Source organism: Corvus hawaiiensis, chromosome 1 (assembly GCF_020740725.1).
Source record: "Corvus hawaiiensis isolate bCorHaw1 chromosome 1, bCorHaw1.pri.cur, whole genome shotgun sequence".
NCBI lineage: Eukaryota > Metazoa > Chordata > Aves > Passeriformes > Corvidae > Corvus > Corvus hawaiiensis.
Window position 1 is genome coordinate 60,428,915 of NC_063213.1, and position 18,268 is coordinate 60,447,182.

At 39.8% G+C, this 18,268-nt stretch overlaps 1 protein-coding gene across 11 annotated transcripts in view; it reads left to right on the forward strand.

Moving 5' to 3' along the window:
* The first annotated feature begins 8,021 nt into the window (after positions 1-8,021).
* Positions 8,022-18,268, forward strand: part of LOC125327582 (voltage-dependent L-type calcium channel subunit beta-2) — a 248,532-nt gene continuing 238,285 nt past the window's right edge. For 3 of the 11 annotated variants that reach the window (XM_048307255.1, XM_048307265.1, XM_048307297.1), the window contains exon 1: positions 8,036-8,271. In XM_048307255.1, coding sequence (XP_048163212.1) covers positions 8,173-8,271 — 99 coding nt within the window. In that variant the 5' untranslated portion in view covers positions 8,036-8,172. Of the gene's footprint in view, positions 8,272-18,268 lie in introns of all 11 variants that reach the window. The other 8 variants (XM_048307371.1, XM_048307380.1, XM_048307396.1 and 5 more) reach the window with 6 other exon arrangements.

Genomic DNA, 18,268 nt, shown 5'->3' on the forward strand with positions numbered 1-18,268 from the left:
GAGATTATATATAGACAGTATAGTAGATGGTGGTAAATGAACTTTCCTTGCAGTGGCAAACATCAACAAGAATGCTAATTAAAAAGAGTTTATAGACTTGTTGCACAACAGCATATGTGCAATCCAAGAAAAGCAGAGCAGACACCCGGCTACGTAGTGATCTAAGCTGCAGCATGAAGGAGCACTTACGAGCAGCACCTAATCTGTTTATGAACTCTCAGAGCAAGGAGAATATAACAAGTTTCTTTCTTCTACATGATCTTCATGTAGATACTTTGGTGTGCATTCTGTTTTCATTGCTAAGTGATAAAAAGACATGTAAAAGCCCTTATTACAACTTTAACCTTGTTTTTTTAGGGAAAAAAAAGAAAAAAACAAAAAGAAAAAAAACACTCAGGCAAAAGTTCCTAGTAAAAGCCCTTTTAGTTTACACTAATGGCTGAACAAACACTGCAGAAAAACTGAGGCTTCTTCCAGAAGGAAATACACAGCAAATGAAGCTGGAATTGCTGAGTGGGTGACCACACTCAGCTGGCCACTTTGCTGCTTTAGGACATTGCTGCTTCAGCAGTGGCTACTGTTTAGAGAACCATTACTGAATGTATGAGTGAGAACAAAGAATTAATCTTGTTTTAAATTGGTATACTGGATTTGAAACAGCAGGAGTTCAGGAGTTGATTCATGAACAATAGTTTGGCTACAAACAGCTAAAATTTTGTTCTATCTCACTATGTTCACTGTCATTGTTGCCTTTATGCTGGGTGACATATATAGCAAAACTGAATAAAACAGTATTATTTTTTTGTAAAAGCATGCAACAGAGATTTACCTCAAAGAAGCAACCTCACAGTGACCCAAACTGCAGATCCCAGAGACTCACACTGGTACGTAATATTTATGACATTGCCCATACTACTTACACAAGCGGCCATTCACCTATATGTTATTCTGTTGTTGAAAGACTTACTTTAACACAGTGTTGTCTTTTTAAATGTGTTTGATCTATTCTAAATGTTTTGTATCAGCCTGTAGAAATGAAAACAGGGGGTTTTGCTATGTATTGAGCAGTAGATGAGCATTTGGAAGAGGTAAGAATATTTACTACAGTAAATATTGAATTAGTTTGTATAAAGTGCTAGAAAAAAACTTGCATGAAGTAAGAATAGTGTTATTGTTTATAAGCCACATTGAAATAGGTCCAATACATGAGAAATCATGTTTGGGATTCTGGCATCCAGTCAAAAACTAGTGTAGAGCACATTGCAACTCAGGAAGGGTTCTATGAAACTAATGAAGCTACATCCATGAATGATTTTCAGGACTCCTTTTGGTACACCGATATACAGCTCATTCACAAATCTTGGAAAACTAGGGCTTAACTAATAGCTGAACAGGAATGGTTCTCTTTTTTGATGCTTTTGTCTTCAGGTGGACATGAAAAATTGCAGGACTTCCTCAGCTTTGAGTGAATAAACAGATGCACACTGATTATACCAGAAAAAAAAAATAAAAGGAAACAAAACAACTGCATGAAATTTATTTGAATATTGTCCAAACAAAGGCTGTAAAACCTCATCCGGAATATATTTTGTTCTCAGGAAAAATCCTTTATGGCTAATTACCAAAGACCATGATCTGCTTCTTCACTTGAGGAGGAAATTTTTTAAGGCTTTGCTCATTATCACTCTTTGAAATTTATTTTTCTTCCTGTTGTGCTAGAATATGCTCCATGTATCTTTGAAGAATTAGGTCTCTGGCTAACAGGATGTTTCTTTAGTATTTGTTGCCATGGAGCTGCCTCTGCCTATTGAATTCACCTGGGCAGACTTCTGATGGCACACCAGAGCTGATGCAGCCTGTCTCTAACCTGTATTCAGTGACCACAGAGTTTCCCAAATGCCATAATGAAAAGCAGTTCTGATCAGATTTCCTATTAAGGGATTATTTTAAGTAATACTAAAGATTTGGTTTTTTATGGATGCTTTGTGGGATCACTGATGGCCTGAAATGCCCTCCTCGAAAGAGCAATGCTTCATCACTTTTGTTCCTTGCTGCCTTTTTCGGAAATACGCATTCAGGAAACCAACCCAAGAGTGAACATGGATGCATTTCACCATGGCTTTCACCAGGACCAGCAGCTCCTGTGCTGCCCACTGGAATAGTACAGAGTGGTTTGATTTTTAAAGTCCTGGGTGGCACAGGCTGGGACACCAATACATTAGCTGTTGCTTTTAGTAGATATGTAATTTTAGAGGTTGTTCTTTTCCTATTATTTTTATAAGTGTAATTCCATCATGAAGAAAAACTTTAAAAAAAACCCCAAACCTATTTCAAGCTATTTCTCCTACAAAATAGACCAGGGCAAATTTGAAGGGAAATTTGTTTTCTTAGCATCTAATGATATAAGGAAACCATAAAGATTTGAGAAACATGTCATAGGAAGTATTTGAGAGTGTGTTTTAAAATACATGATTTCAAAACACTATAAAAGTATATATTTAGTTTCAAAATGTGTAGTACATTTGATTGATACTTGCCACTGTTTTCTTCTTTGCATGTGACTGGGATCAAAATGCTGCTATTAGGCTTTTGGCATTTTTTTTCTAGAGAAGTCATATGGGATACCGTTGCAATGTTACAATAGAAAATTATTATGTCAGTACTAACTTGGTTTCTAGGTTTTTGAAGGACACTTCAAGGACAGTTGTCTCAATAAAATTCAGGGCAGCACAGAGTCAGAGAAGATGGTGAAACTTTATGCACCATTTCATGTTTTAGGGGCAAAAAGGTTTCCCTTGAAAAATTTTCTCTGGAAATAGATAAGATGGTTTTGATGGCAATTAATTGACTGTGGCTATTACAGCATTTACATCACAGTATTGATGTGAATGCTGATATTTTATTTCTCAGAATCATTTTTCTTATAAAACTTGAAGGGTGCTTTATTGAAAATCATTTTCTTACAAAATGAGAACTTCAATTTTGGTAAAGATTGGGTGAAAGTTGAGTAAAAGAGGCTTAGCAATATGTGAGAAAAAGGAGGAGCAAACAAAAGCTTGAAGACTTGTCTTTCCTTGCCTGCTTTTGCTGCATAAACTCAAAGTACTTACCAAAAATTACTTTTCTGAAATCAAATCAGCATTATTCTGCAGTAATGTTCTCAAAACCAAGCCCTTGCAGTTTGATGTTTATAGCTAGGCTTCCTTAAGGGTTGGTGTGCTGCCAGGAAGGAATTTTTCAGCCCTGCTCCGAGTTGCGTATCCCTGCTGTCTCTCCTTCCCCTTTCACCCTGGCAGTTGCACTACTCAGTCTTCATGGTAGGATGGCTCATGGAGACAAAGCAGCAGATTTACCCTATTGAAAGGTAATTAATTTTCTGCTACATTTTACCTTTAGTTCTGGAGTGGAGTCCCTCATGCTCTGAGAGCCAAGCAGTGTGCCATGGAGGATCAGATTAGCTCAGCCAAGGCAAGGAGGAAGGGAAATGACATCTGGCAAATGCTCACTGTTAAAACTGACTTGATGGCAACATGGAGCGGTGCCATCAGCGATTTGCACTTCAGATCTGTGCATGTATAAATTGGCAAAGAATTTCAGTACTCTCAGACGTATTAACTCTGCCAGCAGCCTTGGTAATGATGAGTTAACTGTCAACCACGATGATGGTTTTGCAATCCTCACACTGACTAGAGGTTGTCACTGTCTTTTCTTACACCATTTATTCTGAATGAAGTTTTGCCTCAGTGCCACAAATAAATGATTGTTGGGTTGAAAAAAAAAAACCTACCCAAAAGTAGAGAAGCCCAAACTGAGCACAGGACTCAATGAAGGGTGGAGAAAAGGCCATCCTCAAGGAGCTGAGGAGAGCTTGGATGCTTGTCCTTGGACACAGGCCACATGATTTATTAAAATCTGTCACTAACTCACATGGGCTGAGCATATTTGTTGGTGAGAGTGCTATAAAGCCTTTTTGTGCTCTTGTGATTCAAGTATTTAATAAGAATGAAATGATGCTATAAATAGGAACACCATAGTTGGTAAGGACTGGGGATACAAAAGGAGATATGCAATCTCAGTTATGACAGGAGAGCAAAGAAAAAGCAAAGAAAATATCAACTGAAACCAGCAACTTCTGCAGAAGTGCTTAATCAAACATGAACTTTGTATACAACCCATCGACAGCAGATTTGCCTCTCACAAAGTGAACAGCTTGCGAGCAGGAGCGTGCCTTTTTTGGTCACGTTTTGCAAAGGGCTGAAAATATGTGCTTAGTAGGTGTTGTGGCTTTTTGAAGTATTGCGAGCCTTTCTGTGCATTAAAAGCATTTTTGCCAGTGTTTATATCTTGCTCCTATCTCCCACCATGTGGAAACCTGCCTCCTTCCAGTCCTGTCTTCTCCTGAATACATTGTAACAATATCAATCACGGCTTTTTTTGCTGCATGGTGCCTATATCCAAGAATAAAGCATAATAAACACGAGCTGGGAAAATGGATCAGTTCATTAAATCCAGCCAGGTGGTGTTGTGCTCTGATACAGACTGATAACGGATTCAAAAGTGAGCCTGTCTGGAGTGGTTTTGTTCAGACTTGTGTGAACGATAAAGTACAAAAGTAAGAGGAATCCCTTCAATTCACACTTGTGACAGGCAGCTTCCAGTTTATCACCGAAGAAGATGAACTATGTCTGTTTTGAGATACTAAAAACAGGTAATCAAATGAATTCTTCTTTTCACAATATTGAATTTCTGGCTACAATTCATTTTAGGTAGGAGGTGGCAAAGACTAATAGATGGCCAGCATTTCTTTTTAAGTGGAAGTCCTAAAGAAATTGTCTATATCAGGGCTTTAAGCATACGCTCAGTTAGAAGCATTTTATTAGTTTCATAAGAATAATTGTAAGCTCACTGGTCTGTATTCGTGCAAGTTTCTAATGAAGTCCCTTGGGTCTAAGTTACTATCTTTTAGCTGCATTTGCACAAATATCAGCCAACCCTCCTAGGCCTATTTTTGCACATTCAGGTGATAGTTATAGGCTAAACCAAACTTGTACGTGCCATACATGGGTACAAATGTTAGGACATGGTGCTGACACCACATTCTTATACTGGTGGTAAAGAAAAATTAAACATGCAAAGTAATACAGCCCACCTTGCTCTAAAAGAACATCTAAACTCTCATGCAAAAAACCCAGCTATTTTTGGCACCCAAATCAGGTTATCTTGTTTTTCAGCCTAAGCTTTTTGGGGTTGTTTTTTTAAAGAAAAAAAAAGCCCTATGAACAAAACAGCTTGTGTTTTCTTCTGGTTTTCTAATATTTACTTGTTTATAAAAATCCAAATAAGCATGCACAACACCTCTTCGTTGCAGATAAATGTGTAAATAAATGCAGCAGTGTGTTTTTCTGCTGAGAAGGGGTTAGACATACCAGGTTGCTTTTCCCCTTGAGAAAGAACAAGCAATTTAGAATCTCTGCACATTGTTTTTACACATTGACCCTTATCCTGGAGCAGATGGGGCCAAAAACAGCATGCAGAGGGATGACTGCATGCATATGTGTTCGGCTGAAGGATTTTCACTGCACATTTCAAGGTTAGAGAACTTGGATTAACTGCTAAACAAAAGGACTGAAATGGAATAAGATACTCATAATTATTTAATTATTTTTCAATGCTAATCTTCTAGCCACTCATTACATGAAGGCAATGAATGATAATTGCTGCTAAAGAACTGTTGTGTAGAACGTTTTTCCTCAGCAAGAAAAAGCAAATAAACTTACCAAAAATTCAGATGTTATTTGGGGGGGGGGGGGGGGGGGGGGGGGAAATGTCTTTCCTGAGTCTGCTCTCTACAGACCCTATATGTGTATACTTAAAAAGCAAAATCATTGCCATTATATTTTTATAATGGAAAGAAAAAAAAAAGACAAACTAATCACAAAAAGATGTAAGACTGAGCACACAAAAAATGAACTAAATGAACTTCAATTGATATATTCAAGCTCTAATTTATAAGAGAGTAGAAATACTCTTTCAATCCAGATTCACAATTTATGGTTTTAGAAACCGTAATGTTTCAAAAATGATCACTACTATTCTTAAAGAAGGATGGTATACTTAAAAAAATGCTGTTATTTATACATTCTTTACCAAGTGAAAATCCAGAAGGCAATATGAAGGGCCACTGTTACATGATTAAGCAACTTCCACTCCCTTCTCTGTGTGAGAGAGAACAGGCAATCCCTGACAGATGCCTGAAAATCTACCAAGTAAATGTACTGAATCATGGTGGATCATCAAGTGCCTTTCCTAGACATGGTTCAAAACAGAAGAATAAATTGTTCCAAAGCTATAAAGGTGTTAGAAATTCAAAGCCAACATCTTTCAATAATAATATGCCACCTAGAAATCATTAACAGGAATACTGTGTTTAGGTTTTTTAGTAAATTCCTTAATAATGATGATGGTCACAAAAAGTAATTCAATTTAAACAATCTAATTTGTAAGTGACAAAGCAACAACTACTTCAAGGACTCTACTAGAAGGTGAAGTATGCATTTTTCACACCAAATGTCTAAAAAGAAAACATTGGTTATTGCCACTTGGAGAACATCTGGAAGCAGTCCAGGCTCCAGCATCTTTATAGTTTCAAGATCGTTGAGCATCTCTATTGAGCAACTTGAATGAAAGTTAAGCAATAAAGCTACACTTTCACTTTAAATTAAGGTTCTGTTTTGTCATTGACAACAACTTAAAAAATTCTGGAAATTAATTTTGAAATTTTGTCTTCAAAACTAAATATGAAACTTTTTGGACAAGTGAAAGTTCTTCAAACCTCAGAGCACTTCCACTTGCAGAGAAAGCTAATTCCTTCACAAAAAAAAAGAGCAGTTCCTGTAAGATTTTCACTAGTCATATGAGAAAATCCACAGGGGTAAGCTAATTCAGAAAGGAAGCTGATTAGCTATTATGAAAAATGAAATAAATCAGCCATGCAATCTGGACAGCTTGAAAGTACTTCTTGAAATTGATCTGGCTTTTGTGCTGGCTTTGGTTTGCTGGCTTCTTTTCCTGAAAGTGACTTTTATTGCTTTTAGTAATGGCTGTGATTTTAAGTATGTGACTTCAGGCCAGTCAGTTTCTAGACTGAGTTTTCAGTGTTTACAATCAGCTGGTAAGAGATTTCACAAGCCACCACAAAGTGATTCTGAAAAGATAAGTTTCCCTCTCACGCTTCATGGAGCACAGCTAGGTCCCATCCAGTGAAGATAAAGGAAGGTAACAAGAGTACGGGTAGCAGCCCACTGTGGGCTTTATGGGGTCAGAGGGTTTAGTCTCTGTCAGGACAGTCATTAAATTGGCTGTCACAAAAATAATCTGTCATTCATAAATAATGACAGATCATCTCAGGGGTGGAGGGTGATTTTCCCAGATCAGTTTTCGAACAGGTCTTTCAAAAGCCTCCTGGGGGGTACCCGATAGCACGATTGAGACTGTGCTGCTACAGGTTATATAAAATTAGACAGTGGGCTTCATCTCACACATTCCTTGTTGATATGTGCACGGGAACCTCCAAGTACAGGCAAAACCCCTATCAAACTCGAGAGACCTATGGAACTTTCTCTGTGCAAGTGCCGGTTTGCTCACTAAAACCAGAGGTCTTGCTCGATGCGGGCTGAGGCAGGCGATGCCGTGCGGCCAGGGTCCAGACGTCCGGCAGGGCTGAAGGGAAAAGCAGGGCCTGACCGCACCCAGCGCACCCCGGTCCACAGCCCCGACTCGGTTGCTCGCCGCTCGGCCGCGTTGGGTCCGACGGGCGCGGATGCGGCGCCGCCCCGCCGGCGCTGCCTGAGGGAGCCGCTCGCTGTCACTTTCCCTCTTCCCCACGCGCCGCCCCCTGCCCTCCCCCGCGCCCGCCGCCGGCGCTGCCCCGTCCCCCAGCGCCGAGCGCTCCCCGCCGGCAGCAGGCAGGGCAGGGCAGAGCGGAGAGGAGCGGAGCGGAGCGGGCAGGGCAGAGCCAGGCTGGGCAGGGCCGGGCTGGGCAGGGCCGCCCGCCCGCTCCTCGGCATGGCCGGGCGCTGAGCGGCGCCAGCCGACCCGGCTCGGCTCGGCTCAGCACGGCTCGGCTCTGTCCCGCCGAGGGTCTCGGCGCCCAGCCACCCGCTCTCCTCGCCAATGGTCCAGAGCGACATGTCCAAATCGCCTCCCAGCCCGGCGCAGGAGGTGCAGATGGAGCTGCTGGACAACCCCCTGCCCGCGGCGGCGGCAGCGCAGGTACCGCGGGGCTCGGCCGGGGCGGCGGCGGCAGCGGGGCGGGGGCGCGGAGCAGGGCGGCGGGGCTGCCGGAGCTCCCCGTCCTTCAACTTCGGTCACCGCCGTCGGAAAAGTTTGACGGCTCCCCTAAGACGCCCGAAACCCCTGTCTTCGCCCCCACCCTCAAATGCTGTTTAATTACATACATGGGATGCTCTGTGCCGTAGAAGCATCGTAAGTCAAAAGAACCTTGCGGTTGTTTGGAGGATGAATATGTAAGAATACGTTGCTGTTAAGCTGCTCTTCTGTACATGTATTACTCGCAGGCTACGGCTATTCTTCCCTGCTCCAGTAACCTGTTGTTTCTGTACCTGATGCTTACCACACACAGCTGAAACCTCCTTCGTCTGTTCCACGGGCTGGTGACAGTCTGTAGGTGAGGGAAGGCGATTCACGCCAGTAGTTCATGAGGAATTCTGAGGAGGCTGAAGGTGTTGAGCATGCTGCAGATTTAAGCTGCTCGATTTCCGTGCAGAAGGTGGTTGTATCGTCATCTCAGAAATTTTAACAACTCAGTTCATGTGCACAGTGTTCAGGTGGATGTGTGATGAGAAGGAGGCAGGGTAAGGCACACTTAGTAAAGACTTTATAATTTGAAAGGTTGTTTCTGTTTAATATATGAATGTTGCATAATCTTCGAGTTTGCAATAGTTGGCTACAAAGACTTCAGAGTGCTGTTTTTAAACCCAGTAAAAGGGTGGTAAAATCTGATTGTGTGCATTTCAGATTACAGACGTGCATGGTCTTGTTAGGACAGAGGTTTTTTTCCCTTTGGGGTGCAGTTTTTACTGCTGCTGCCAAAGCTATCTCTGATGCCTTGTTTGAGAAGGTGGACCAGCTTCATCCCAGAAGTGCTGGATTGACAGAGGAAAATGCTGTCAGTCTGTCAGCAGTCTTGGTGATTGATCTTACCCAGGCCTGGTGACAGCAGAACAAAATCCAGGCACTGAAGCAGAGACTAGGTGAAACTAAAGAAGTGTCTCTTTGGATGTGAATTTGTCTGTAGCCTCCAAGCACAGAACAGACATTTCAGTAGGGCCATATGCTTTGCCAGCTTCTCTCGAAGCAGTGGCAAGGGAGCTAATTTCTGACCTACAAATCTCCGCCTTTTTATATCTTTTCAGCCCTAAGCATAGGATCAGCAACTGTCAAATCATATGGTGCCTCTCTGCTGTGGACAAATGTCAAATACTGATCATAAAATCGATTTCTCACCCCTTCTTTTTACTAGGCTTAAAGAACCTCTGTTTAGAGAGGAAGAATAGTTTGCTAACACCCACATTATTTATGTTTCAGGTAATGCATTTATGTTCTGTTTTATAAAACAGGTTTTTGAACATTCACAGACAAAAAGATTCACTTTTTAAGACAGTAATAATGCAGCTTTTTGGCTCAGGGATGATTTTAAGTTTTTGGAATCAAAGTCATCAGTCAGAACAGGAATCATCTTCTCAATATGTACTTGTTTTAGTCATACATAAACCTTTGGTGTAGAGGAAATAAGATTATGGAAACAAAAGAGCCCTTTGTCTGTATAATAATACAAGTTAATTACTTAGCAAGCACTGCATTTAGAGACAATTATTTTGATTTGGATCTTTGTTCCATGAACATTTTAAAAAAATCTATATTGTAAAATCTTGCTGCTTTAGAACACACTCCCAGAGAAGGGAGGCTTAATGAGGACATGTGAATCATCAAGTAGATTGCCTGCAGGTACTTCAGTTACGTGTACCACTATCTTTTTCACTAAGATACTTGAATATTAATCCTAGAAACATTTCCTGCCAAATGATCTGTCAGGAAAAAAAAAAACAACAACCCAGCACGCGAGCTTATGGAGTGATGTCACTCCTAAAAGTGTTCATTCTGAAGTGCTTCTTCTGGGAATTATGCTTTAGTGAAGTATTATTGAAGAGCTTTTGTAGAGTTGTACCAAGTATCAGCACTTCTCTTATACAAGAATTTTACTTTTGCTGAGATTTCTCTTAACCTATCCTGACATCCTGGTCAATATCTTGGATTGTGCCTGTCCATCCATTTTGGCCAAACTTGTCACCACGTGGCAGAGAAGTGAATGTAGTTAGCACTCTAGAAGTAGTTCACTTAAAAGGTAGTTAAAGATGTGAAATATTGTCATACAGCATCTGTGTAAAATCTATTTCTTATTTTCATAATGCATTTTCCTAACAAGATCTGCAAACCGAATAAAATCTCTTTGGGTGCTGATCATGACAGTAATACTATATTTTTTCCTGGGAACTTCTTTGCAATTGTGACAAGATATTGGTGTATTTTTCTGTATTGCCTAAAATTCTGTGGCTTTTAGGTCCACATTACTGTAGAAACATAGTCCTAGTTATATATAGTTCAGTGTGATCTTGGTCTTAGATGGAGTTGCAATATAGTTTCAGATGTCCAGTTTTTTCCAGGCAAATCTGCATGCTAACAGTTACACTGTGGACTTATTCACAATGTCCAGGTATATGTCAGTGCAAAGTGGTAGTTTTAGGTGTGGCCCTTTTGTAATAAAATCAGCATTTGGTTTTATGAAATCATAAAAGAAGCAAACTGTTCAAATGTATCAGTGTTTGGTGATCAGTTTTTTGTTTTTTGTTTTTTTTTAATCAACTGCAATCTTCTTTTTAGTTCTTTATTTCAAGAACCCCTTTATTTTAGGAATCCAAATTAGTAGAATATTCAGTTTAATAATTTTAATTAACCCAGATACTAGTCTGATTTTTTTATAATACAACATAGCATATTAATGTCTTTCATGGTAACTCTTAGTCTCTCTTCTTTTTTCCCCTCCCTCCCTCCCATGTAATTTTCTTATGATCCTACTTCAAAGTCCCTCAGTCCTCAAAAATCATTAGATTCAATTTCTATTGCTGTTTTCTCATCGTAAAGCTTCCTGTGCTGTGCATTAGGGAACGTCATAGCAAATCAGATGAGTAAATTACACAAAGATTTTTCAAAGAAAACATAATGAAAACTTCTATCAAGCAACTACAGACTACCTTGTGGAGGGAGAAGGTATCTTACACTGGATGAATTCTTTCCTATTCCTCATTATTTTCCTTCTGTTCTTTTTCTTGCCTGCTTATGCATCATCTGTCAGTGCACGTCCTAACAACCTGACACATTTTAAGTGAAAGCAATTCTCTTCTTGATTGTTTTCTTCAGCTCTTTCACCTGCATTTAGATTTCCTCTGTTACATGGTACTGTTAAGTGCTTCTGCCTTCCAAGTCTAAAGGTTTCATCATCCCTGGAGTGCTTGGCTTGTTTTCCAGCTTGCATTGCTGAGGGTAAACTGAATGCATGAGGCTAGGGGACAGGCTTGTTCAGTTTTCCTTCTCTATCAACTATGATTGATGTTAAGGTGAGTTTTAGAGTCATGTGCATGTGATGATTCCAGAAAATCAGCTTAGTTACAGGCCCTTACTCTGGCTGTTGTCCTTCCTGAGTTTCCAGCTACCTTCTCAGTTGCATAGCACCATCCCTTCATTGCCTGTCTTGTGGTAATGAGGAATGGAAAGAACATCCAGAGATTTATTCTCAGCAGATTAATCACACTGCTCTCTGCTGCTTTCAGCTGAGTTGATTTATCACAATTCATACTGTGTTTACCTGTTCTTCAAACAAACATTTTGCAACCATGTATTTCCCAGTACTGACTTGGAAGAATAATTTGTAAGCCATAAATGAACAAAATTGATATCCCTTTGCTTACTTAATAATAACAATACCCATTCATTATAGAGGTATTGAAGGTTTTACTCTCCTCTGGCAGCATCCCTAGAAGCCAGATCCAATGTGGCAGCAATTCAGTGGAGCATATACAAATGAAGAAGAGATAAAATCCAGTTCCATTCATTGGACTTCCTCATGGCCCTCAGCAAGGGGTAGTGCTTTCTCTTCAGATGTGGTAATCTCCTTTCAGTGTTGTATTCCTTACTGACAAAAATAAATTTTAATACTCCGTCACTGAAGAAAGCCTTTCAGGTTTCAGCTATTACTTTTCCGATGATTCTCCTCTGCTCTTTGGGGGTTTTTTCCATTACCCTGTACTCAAGCAGTGGAAGGTGATTTTGCATACTCACCTCTTCCAAAGATATTTTCCACTCGGGTATTATACATTATCAGCATAAATGGGATATAGTAGTTGTTCTTTGCATTATCCTAGAGTATAAAATCCCTCTGAAACAGTTCAGCGCTTTCAGTCCTGACTTATTTGTGTATCTGGTAACCATCTTCTAGAGGCAATCTCTGGTTTTGTCTTGTTTTGTCTGTACAGATGAAAAGTTCCTGTGCTATTCCAAGGCTGGAGTCTCAGTTACTTTTCTTCTGCTTCTTTTACTCAGTTCTTTCCTGTGCCAGGATAGAAGACTTTATAAATCAAGGAACCTGCCTCCAAGGGCTTGCCTTGGTCTCTGTCCTCAGGGTAGCAGACCCTTAGCAGAGGGAAGCTGCCTCATAGTTGGCTGTTGGTCCTGCAGGCATCCTTCTGTCACAGTCGGATTTCTTTCTGTTTGCTTGTGTCAGTGAAGTACAGAAATCTGTGGAGAGCAGGTGGGGAGGTACAGGCACGTGGCCTACAACTATAGTTGCCAGTTTTAAAAGGCTGCAGGAGGCACAGTGGGGTTTGGGCATGAGCTTCAGCACCTTCTGCTGTTGTGTGCTCCTGTTTTGCTGAGTTGGGAGCTGACATCTTCATCACTGGCATTACAAATAGATGTGCAGCAGGTTTGCGCCGAGGTGGGTTTCCAAGCCACTGGGGAGGAGGAGAGCCAGCCAAGTTCCCAGATTCTTGTCTGGCAGGTGGAAACTGCCAGATGACCTGGTCTGAGGCCAGGGTGAGAGCACTGGGAGATGGCTTACAAGTATAGGAACTGGTGAGAATAGGGCTGTTTCTAGATGCAGTGTTGGCAAGGCTTTATCACAGGCCAGCAGAAAAGAGCATCTAAGATTTAACCATTACAGATTGCTCGGCAGAAATTAGTTTTCTTTCCTTTTAATGGGGAAAAAGAAGCATCCGTCAAATACTTATTTATGTATTATATTTGCAAGTTTTGAGAAGTAAATTATTTGTGGAGGCTTAAGGTTTTTTGTTTGGATGGATTTTTGTTTTGGTGTCGGTGTCGGATTTTATAAATGACTGTGAAATGGACTTTGCAGACTCATCCCTGTAGCTTGCGTGAACTTGATGACTGTATATGGAGATCCTCAATTTGATAGGATTCCTGATAGGAAGTCCTGTTATTTCTGAGTTTTGTCCCAATAGCAAATGTTACTTGTTTGGAAAAATCCAAGTTTTGAGACCTAAGCTGGGGATTCTTTTCTGCTATGGTAACATGAGTCTGTGCTCCTCAGGCAACTTCTGCTGAGGGTATGTCACAGAGCAGAGTGCCTGTCACAGGACTGCCCTGATGTTGACCATGTAGGGTGACTCAAAACCCCGCCCCTGAGGTGGAGGCAAGCCAGGATACATTGCTGTATCCTACCTTGCCCTCTTGCCCTCATTCCCGTCATGGAAGGGAGCTGGGGAGTAGGGGGGAGCACATCACCAAGGTCTGTGTACATCTCCCAGCCCTTGGCTGTGTGGTCAGAAGCCTCTACTCCTTTAAGAGATTAGTATGATTTCTTATTCATGTCTTTTTCTGTTGGGTGAGGGTGGAGGTGGCTGCAGCTATGCAGCTGATGCTGGAGGGTATCATTTCTGAGTGGTGGCAAGCCTGGCCAGTGGCCAGAGAGGGCCCAGGGGGCCTGACCCATAGGAACATTTGTTGCCTTGTTGTAAGGAATTGCTTAAAGTAGCAGTGACTGTTCTTTTAAGGAGAGGATGGAGCTGGGTGTGTATATTCTGCACTGTCCTGACATGCTATTCTGGGTATGGAACATGTACATCTTTAAATATTTTTGAAGCTTTTGCATATGGAGAAATACTTAGTGCATTTTTGCGTTTCTGACCTTCTAGCAATTCCCTAATCCTTCAGGGGGTCACTTTTTACCTTTAGGTGTTCTTTTGATTTTTGTAGTTACATCCGAGATGATTTAAGATTCGTTGTAGCTCTGAAATTTTATTTTCTGGTTTTGTTTTCTCCAATTTATTTCTTGCATCTTTGTTTGGGGACCTGACTTGGTGTCAGTGACTCTACTGCCTAAATCATCTGTGCCCTTCCTTCATGAGACCAGTTTTTAAGGGTTTACCTCTGCCACCTGCCATCAGTCTCAATGACTGGTGCTATTTTACCTGTGACAGATAGGTAAAGTTCAGACTCATCCTTTTTATAGTCCTCACCACTGCTTTGCTATAAAATACCATTAGAGTAGTTACTGGTGAAGGGCATTTTAAGACTCTCACTGAAGATCAGTTCCCTGGTTGTAGATAGTTGGGAGTTTTAAATGTTTTATATTTCCTCTTCCAGATGATAGTATTTTGCCTACAGGGATAAACTATGCCCTCTGCTTGTCATGTGTGTTACAGGATTAAATGTTACAGATGCATGTTTTTTATGTGTTGAGACAGAACCTCATTAAAATTAAAGGATTTCACTGAGCAGCATTGATCTCGTCTGTTTACAATAACAAGTAATTGTATATAAAACTGTTAATTATCAGAAAACTGCTATGTATGCCTTTAATGCTTCATATGATTCCCACATTTCATTTGATTACATGGGTTGAATAAAGGTTGTACAATATACTTTCTAATCAGAGTTGGAAAGCAGAGTCTTTCTTTGCTTTGTTAAGACTTGGTTGATGAAATGTTTTTTACAGAACTACCTTAGTTTGTTTTTGTTTTTGGTTTGTGGTTTTTTTTTGGTAAGTTTTCATGTTGTTTTCCAGGTATTTTATGAATCTTTAGAACATAAATGTGTGTATTTTATTTTTTGTCTCTGGCAACTCAGCCAATTTTAAAAGAATTTCACACATCTGACTAATAAACAAAGCTACACTTTTGGTCTTGTAAACACATGTATACGTAACTTTATGTTTGTGTAAGATGTTCTGCTAAAATCCATGAGAACATTACTGTCAGCAAACTTTTTATATAAACAGGCTTGTTCACAGGGCTGGAGTCAGTTGTATTCAGATCAGCTGGGGAAAATTATGGTGTGCCAACCCTGCCCTGCTGGGTTTTGAGGTTGCCACCACTGGGCACTGGAGACATCACAGGGGTGCTGAGGCATTCGCTCTCTGGTAGTTGTTCTGTTAGGTACAGCTACCATATAGGTTAAGAACACTGCCCCGTGTTGCTGCTTTTACTGGCCAATGTCCTCATGTCGTGATTCAGCCCTTTATTTTTAGCTACCTAATTGCAGCCAACTGCTGCACAGAACACAGATAAGGGAATGAATTTTAGCATGAAAATCACAGTAACATATTGGGGAAAAATGTTCTTTTTTTTTTTTTCTGAGAATTGAAAGTACCTGATAGATCATTACTTTTTTCTTTTTTTTTTTTGGTCAAAGGCCTCCTTCTCGCATTAAGATCTTATGGAAAAAATACACAGGCATTTCTGACTGTGGGAATAAGCTTGAAAGGTGTGGAAGACAAAGGTAGTCCCCGATTAGCATCATTTAAAATAATGAGAAGAGTCATCATATCCCAGTTTTCCCACATACCAAAGTTGTCCCCCTTTTCTCTGACTGAAAATTGGTCTGTGCAAAGAGGCAGGTGTGAAACTGACTCTGCCTACAATCTGTAGCCACGGCCTGCCGTCATGTCAACAGGTTTTTTTGTGTTTAAAGTTAGTATGTAGCTTATGCTTCTAAATAGTTTTCACTTACAGAACACTAGAACAAAAATGTGCATTTTGCTGTGCACAAAAATCCTCCTCAAACTGAAGAATCAAGGTGAGTTTCAGCCTGAGCTGCATCTGCTGTGATGTTGCCAGAAATAAATGCTTTTAGTCATTGCTACACAGATAAAATGCATACTTCTCTATCTGTGCTTGTAACGTTCTTTTTCTGCTCTTATCTGTTTTATCCTTATCACTCTAGACTCAGTCCCTCTTTTGCCTTTCTCATAATTTTTTGTCTCAAACTGAGCACTATGATACTTCAAATAAAATAAATATTGTAGAAACTGGAGACAAATACAAAAAATGTGACTGTGAAAGAGCATATGTGTACATTTTTTTAATTATCTCCTTGGAAATTACACAATATTGTACTGTACACCATTTATGAAATTGCCTAGTTAGTGTGATCCTCATGTAGATGCATTATATGCTTTATAAATGTTAGAAATTCTTCATTTTTTTGTAAGTATATTTCTATATTCTTCCACAAAAATTGTAGGAAAGGAGTTCAGAATGTTTGTGGGTAGCCACAGTCTGTTAACTCAATAGGAACCATTCATAACAGGTAAATTTTGATCTAAAGATGTTGTTTTATTTGTAGAATACTGCTGTGTATTTACTGTACTTTTTGTGTATTTTAAGTACTTTAATATTATATTAGGTGGAAGAGTATATTAATTATGTTAGGTGGAAAAAGATGGTTCTGATAGAACTGTCTATTATAACTGGAAAATATTTTTAACAATTTTCTTGTAACAGTGGTTCTAATCTACTAATTCTTACTGATCTAGGAAGACCATTCTATTACCAAAAAATTCTTCTATTATAAAAGATTCCTTTTAGAAATGCAACCATGTAAAACTATTCCTGATTGAAATTTAATTTTGTACTTTAAGACCTGCTGGGTTACTGTCCTAGACTCATCAGAAAGTCCTATTTTCACCCCCATAATGTGCAGCATGCTGTTTTTGTTATAGTTCTACCCTGACCAGCACATGTAGAATCAGTTGGGGTGCCCTTCAGAAATTTCTTACATGGCTGTTTTGCGGTTTAGAAGAAATCATATGAGCTTGGAAAAATGTCTTTTCCATAAATCTACTTTTTGGGGGATACAACATTGCTTTGTTGTAGGTCATTGTTAGGTTAGTGACAAAACAGATACTACTTTTACTGAGGGTGCGTGTCCAGCTGACAGAACTGTTGTTTCTTGAGTCATCCTTTCTAAAAGATTGGTATATTAGATTTCAACCAGTGCTCCAAACTCGCCCAGAATCAACACAGATACAGTTTGAGATTGTTCTCTTGCATCTTGTGGAGGCATGTTACCTGGATTTGTCAAATGATCTGAAGTTAGTAGTGGCTCTCTGTTGTCGTCCTCAGATACTCTTAGATTGCAAAATATTCATCATACTTACCATATGTGTTACTGATAAGAACAGCACTCAGATTTTGAAGAAACAATATTAAAAATCTGCCAGTATGAGATTTTAAGTGTTTCAGCCTGCACTGGAGCCCACTCTTCCCTACTATGAGAACCAGTAAACTCAGGCCCAATGCTCTGAAGTTGCCCAGCCCAGAGGTGGTGTTGTGGCACAGTTTACAGTCTACACAGTTTGAACTCATTTACACAGAAATAAGTGGTTGCAAATAACATAGTTTTGAACCATTTCTTTTTTTTTTCCTTGCAACTTATTGTAAAGATATTTATTGATGATCCACTTTCAATGCACAGAGCAAATAGCTTTTTGTGGACACATGCCTGCATTTGCTTTGTTTCTAAACCATGATTTTATGTGTTTCTAAACCATAGTTTCAAAGTTTTGTTTCAGCCAACTGTAGCTTTCTCTTAATGTCTCTTTAAATTCCTAGTAGATAAAAATGATGCCTTTGCTTTTTAGTTGCATATTATCCCTTACCCAGTTATAAATATAGTCCTTTTTTATTGTTATACTGCTTTTACTTTCTTGAACTTACTGTAAAAAATTATTATTGTGAAATCTCCCTCAGTTGTAAGATTGTGTCTCAATCAACAAGTTGTTTTTCACTTCTTGTCATTTAATGTTCCCTCAGCTGACTTTGCTCGTAGCTGTGCTGTACTGGAGACTGCTCCAGTGCCTCCTGTCCTACCTTGTTTATTTAAACTAGCTGCA